This window comes from Euleptes europaea, chromosome 3 (genome assembly GCF_029931775.1).
Source record: "Euleptes europaea isolate rEulEur1 chromosome 3, rEulEur1.hap1, whole genome shotgun sequence".
NCBI classification, from domain to species: domain Eukaryota; kingdom Metazoa; phylum Chordata; class Lepidosauria; order Squamata; family Sphaerodactylidae; genus Euleptes; species Euleptes europaea.
Genome location: NC_079314.1, coordinates 15877911 through 15883910, shown reverse-complemented (window position 1 = coordinate 15883910; position 6000 = coordinate 15877911). Strand labels below are relative to the sequence as shown.

General features: G+C 51.2%; 1 protein-coding gene across 1 annotated transcript in view; it reads right to left on the bottom strand.

Moving 5' to 3' along the window:
• Positions 1-4544: 4544 nt before the first annotated feature.
• The window catches only part of LOC130475209 (retroviral integration site protein Fli-1 homolog), a 47199-nt gene continuing 45743 nt past the window's right edge, over positions 4545-6000 (bottom strand). Inside the window, exon 9 of the mRNA XM_056846949.1 lies at positions 4545-5059. Coding sequence (XP_056702927.1) covers positions 4545-5059 — 515 coding nt within the window. The remainder of the gene's footprint in view (positions 5060-6000) is intronic.

Sequence of the window (6000 nt, the reverse complement as noted above, 5' to 3'; positions counted from 1 at the left end):
GCCAAGAACTCCATATAAGGGTGGCGCTGTGAGATAGCACTTGATATATATTTTTTTTAAATCTGAGGCTGCCAACTTTTCAACTAGCCACTGTTTCTGTGCCTTTACTAGGAGGTGATCCACCAATACCAATAGAGACAATTTTCCATGGCATTATTGCCTGCAGATCACGCTGCTACTGGGGAAAAAACCAGCTGAATTTTTCTTCGGGTCACTTGGCAAAGCCCTACTGGGTATCGCAGCGCAATCCCCCTTTTGGAGTAAGAAGATTCCAAGACTCTTGCTAGCGACCACATCCAGCCCAGACTCTTATACAATTCAAACGTATGCAGATAGAACCCGTTCCCAGTTTGTCCCAGCAACAGAGTGACCCCAAAACAGTGTGGTGTAGTGGTTAGGAGCGGCGGACTCTAATCTGGAAAACCAGGTTAAGAACATAAGAAAAGCCCTGTTGGATCAGACGAGGGCCCATCAAGTCCAGCAGTCTATTCACCCAGTGGCCCAACCAGATGTTTCTAGGAAGCCCACAAACAAGGCGACTGCAGCAGCATCCTGCCTGTGTTCCACAGCACCTAATATATTCGGCATGCTCCTCTGATTCTGGAGAGAATAGTTAAGCATCATGACTAGTATCCATTTTGACTAGTAGCCATGAATACCCCTCTCCTCCATGAACATGTCACTCCCCTCTTAAAGCCTTTCAAGTTGGCAGCCATCATCAAATCCTGGGGTAGGGAGTTCCACAATTTAACTATGTGTTGTGTGAAGAAATACTTCCTTTTATCAGTTTGATTCCCCTCTCTTCCACATGAGCGGTGGACTCTAATGTGGTGAACTGGGTTGGTTTCCCCACTCCTACACATGAAGCCTGCTGGGTTACCTTGGGCTAGTCACAGTTCTCTCCGAATTCTCTCGGCCTCGCCTACCTGGCAAGGTGTCTGTTGTGGGGAGAGGAAGGGAAGGCGATTGTAAGCCGGTTTGAAATTCTTTAAAAGCAGAGAAAATTGGGGAACCAACTCTTCTTCTTCTTCCAAAGGCACCTGTGGGGATGCCAGAACCTCATCCAACCAACAGACAGTCAGCCCTCTTTCTGAGAGGATGCTGCCGCCAGCAAGGTCCCAGGAGGCTAGCAAGAAACAAGAACGATGCAGTCCTGAGCACAGTTCCCCCTTCTGGGTCCACTGGGGTCTGTGGGCTTAGAAAGGGGGAACTTTGCTAAGGGATGTAGCACTGTAAACCTGCTTCCTGGAACCAGGCTGGGCAAACCGTCAAGCTACACAGAACGCTTGAGGGCAGCCAAAGAGTTCGGTGTAATGTCAAATATTTGCCTGTTTCTATAGTGGCAGTTCAAGGCGTAATATGTCGCTGCACCAGTTCATCCCCTCTCCTCCTCTCCATGCTCTCTAGCAATTTCTAAATTCACTTCCTTATCCAGAAAGGAACTCCCATGAGACATCTCACCACATACACACAGTTTTGTTGCTGGTGTTTTTTTTTGTTTTGTTTTAGCATCCGGCTTGACGCAGAATCCTGGAGAATCTGAGGGCTTGCACGCCGTTTTCCACGATTTTGACCGCTCTTCGTAAAAGGTATCCAACGGATTTCGCTGTGAGAATTTGCTCTGGGCCAACAGAGTTGCCTGTAACAACTACCTTCTGGTAGACTGAAACAGTTTGAATCGTCATGCCTTCCCCACCCCACTCCCCAGGGAAATTCTGCAGACAGTAGTTCTGCAAATTGTGTGGCTGCATCTCTCCAACGAAAAATACAGAGCTCCTCCAAAAGACGTTGAATTTTCAAGGTTCTCAAGCAACTGAAAACCAAGTTGGTAGTGTAACGATGTCCCTACCAGATTACCTCTAGCCCTCTGTTTAGAGGAGGCTACTTTCAACAATACCCACCACTGCGCACCTCTTGGTAAAACACAGGCAGGTTAAAAGACAGCTGGGGCTCAAGTCTGCCGCTAGATTCCTCATAGAGCTCTGTTGAGTTTTCTCTGCAAGTTGTCCTTTGAGGTTTGCGACCACTGGAGGGCAGCAGGAGTTATCTACCGGCAGGATAACCAGACGTGAAGACGAATGGCACATGTGTCCCACCCAACTTAAGGACTTGCCTTTCTCCTCTCAAAGAGGTCAACTCCTGCTGGACCATTGCCCCGGTTTTTCCTTCCTTGCCACAAGCAGCCTGCCTTCCATTAAAAGTGCATTTTAAAGCTACGTATATACATTTATAGACATATATTTGCATCTTTCACTTTACAAAAAAAAAATCCAAGAATACTTTTTAAAAACACTGCAAAACAGCTTGGGTGATTGGAATGGAAGAGAGGTTGGTGACGTTACGGGTTCGAGCCAAGAGGTGCTCACCCTAGGGAGCTTTTCCTCCAATACCTAGAAAACTTGCAGAACCATTCCCCCTCTCCCAAGCTCACTTTGGGATAGAAAAAATGCATGAGTTTTCCCTGGTAGCAAAGGTGATTTTGAACCACCCCCACCACACTGAAAGTGATAGGTCTGTCTTTACCTCAAGGGTTTGAAACATGAGGCAGATCTAGATGTTACAAGGAGACACAGGTGTGCTCATTCCATGTTTTTCTCTCTTCCTTTGAATCAATAAGGCCTCGTTCGCACTTGCAGCAGAACGTAGTGGTCTCATCCTCAGCAGAGCAGAAAGAAGGGAGAAGGAACCATCAAACATCAGGCGGTTCGTTCCCGCACCCCACCCGACGGGATTCTAAGCCTGGATGGTTTAAGATCCCAGTTAGTGGGCGGACAACTAACTCCAGTTAATCCACATGCCTGCATTTGAGCATCTCAGGTAACCAGGCTTTAGTTTTTAACCACGAGTCTTAGCCCAGGAAAGGAGGAAAGAGGAATGAGGCACGTGTGCAAACCTGGAAACAAACCAGGTTTGGGCATGGTTTTCGTTCATCGTGGTTAAGCAAGATGTCTGCCTTCAGTAAATTTCCTGCACTGTGCAGGGGGTTGGACTAGATGACCCTGGTGGTCCTTCCAACTCTATGATTCTATGGATCCAAAAACAAAGGAGTTTCTGAGCTTCTTAAAAACAAATCGGTTTTTCTTCCAGCATAAGATTTGACGGCTGGAAGCTCCAATCATCTGAAGCCGTGTACCTGACAAAGGGGGCCCTTGTTCACAATAGGAAACGCTGGAATAAAGGTGTGTTAGTCTTTAAAGAGCCAGGAGGCTCCTGTTTGTTTTTGTACTGCAGACCCATACGGCTAGCCCGCCGGAAGTAGCAGAGTGCGGTGGTTTTAGGGTTGCCAGATCCCTCTTCGCAACCGGCGGGAGGTATTTGGGGCAGAGCCTGAGAAGGGCAGGGTTTGGGGAGGGGAGGGACTTCAATGCCATAGAATCCAATTGCCACAGAGGCCATTTTCCCCAGGTGATCTGATCTCTATCGGCTGGAGATCAGTTGTAATAGCAGGAGATCTCCAGCTAGTACCTGGCGGTTGGTAACCCTATCTGTGTGTGTGGCTCTGTCTCCTGTGGCAGCCGTTTTGTGGCTGCGCCCACCACCCTGTGCTAGAATTCCAAATAGGCCCGCAGGCTCCAAAAGGTTGGCGACCCCTGTTATTTTTTAATTGGGTTGGGTCTGGGGGGCTTGAAGGGGCCCCCAGAGGGAATCTTCGGCTGGGGGCTTTAGCCTGCCCTGCCTTCATTTCCTTCCATCCAGCCTTCCTTAGTGCTGAACCCAATGGCGAATGGTGGGATGGAAGAAGGAGAGGGGCCGTGGCTCGGTGGTAGAGCATCTGCTTGGCATGCAGAGGGTCCCAGGTTCAATCCCCGGCACCCCCAGTTAAAGGGACTGTGGCAAGTAGGTGATGTGAAAGACCTCAACCTGAGACCCTGGAGAGCCACTGCCAGTCTGAGTAGACACTACTGACTTTGATGGACCAAGGGTCTGATTCAGTATAAGGCAGCTTCATGAGTGAGAGGTGTGGGACGGCTTTGGCATCAGAGCAACCCCCCCCCCTCCACCCACCCACCCACCTTTATTCATGGTGGATCCAAAGGTCTTCTAATCCCGAATCTCTATCCTTTCAATACCCTAATTCCCATTTTTCAATTAGGTGATTTTAATGCCAGGATAGGGCCGGGTGTAACAGACGCAAGAGCGGGCAAGGATGCCCAGATTGGGGAAGGGCCATGGCTCAGTGGTAGAGCATCTGCTTGGCATGCCGAAGGTCCCAGGTTCAATCCCCAGCGTCTCCAGTTAAAGGGACTAGGCAGGTAGGTGATGTCAAAGACCTCCACCCAAGACCCTTGAGAGCGGCTACCGGTTTGAGTAGTCAATACTGACCTGGATGGACCGAGGGTCTGATTCAGTGTAAGGTAGCTTCATGCGTGAGAGGTGTGGGACAGCTTTGGTGTCAGAGCAACCCCCTCTCCACCCACCCACCTTTACTCATGGTGGATCAGAAGGTCTCCTAGTCCCGAGGGGTTGACCGGTGTTTCAGTAACAAGATCTTCCAGATGGCCAAAGTCCCAGGTAGCTTCGCGCCCCTCAAAGCCACCAGGGGACTAATAGAAAGAGCTCAGGTGGTTGCCGGCCTGCCTGGGCACAGGGGGGTTCGGGTACAGGTTCCCGCTGCCGGAATTCCAGTAAGGGGAGGGCGCCCCGAAAAAGCCGGCGGAGGAGGCGGGCATCTGCCCGGCGTGGCCGAGGTTGAAGCTCACTTTCTGCTGGTGGTAAGAGGGCAGGTAGGGCAGGTCCGTGGGGTGGTACTTGTACAGGGGGGGCTCCCCCGGCTGCCCCTGCTGGGCCTGGTTGATGCCCTGGAAGTCGAACTTGTAGGCGTACCGCTTGCCGTGCACCTTGGTCATGATGCTCTTGTCGTAGTAGTAGCGCAGGGCCCGGCTCAGCTTGTCGTAGTTCATGTTGGGCTTGCTCTTGCGCTCGCCCCACCTCCGCGCCACCTCGTCGGGGTCCGTCATCTTAAACTCGCCATTGGTCCCTTCCCAGGTGATGCAGTTGGCGTTGTTGCTGTCCGACAGCAGCTCCAGGAGGAACTGCCACAGCTGGATCTGCCCGCTGCCTGCCGAGGGAGACCGGGGATGGGTTAGCGGCCGGGGATGGGGGAGACAGAATTGGCCCGGAACGAGCCGAGCGGAGCACTGCGGGGGCCATTCAGCTCACACCCCACTGCCGCTACCAACAATGGCATTGGCTCGTTTGTTGATGCTGGCTGGCACCACATGAGCCAACGTCTATCGTTGCGCTCAAAGGTCCTGAGCAAGCCCAGTGACTACAATTGACTTTAAAAAGTAAAGGTAAAGGTCCCCTGTGCAAGCGCCGGATCATTCCTGACCCATGGGGTGATGTCACATCCCGATGTTTCCTAGGCAGACTTTGTTTACGGGGTGGTTTGCCAGTGCCTTCCCCAGTCATCTTCCCTTTACCCCCAGCAAGCTGGGTCCTCATTTGACCAACCTTGGAAGGATGGAAGGCTTAGTCAACCTCGAGCCGGCTACCTGAAACCAACTTCCGTCGGGATCAAACTCAGGTCGTGAGCAAAGCTTGAATTGCAGTACTGCAGCTTACCACTCTGTGCCACAATTGACTTACAAGGGTGTAGTTGGGCTCAGGATGGTATTGTACATTAAGCTAGGGAAAGGTAAAGGTAGTCCCCTGTGCAAGCACCGGGTCATTACTGACCCATGGGGTGACGTCACATCCTGACGTTTACTAGGCAGACTATGTTTACGTGGTGGTTTGCCAGTGCCTTCCCCAGTGGTCTACGCTTTACCCCCAGCAAGCTGGGTACTCATTTTACCGACTTCGGATGGAAGGCGGAGCCAACTGTGAGCCGACTACCTGAAACCGTCTGGATCGAACTCAGGTCGTGAGCCTTTTGCATTTCTGTTAAAGGCCGGAAGGAAGGAAAGATGGGTGTAGAAAATAGAGAAAAAATTGGAGCCTAGAGTAGCTGGAGATCTGCTATTACAACTGATCTCCAGCCGATAGAGATCAGTTCCC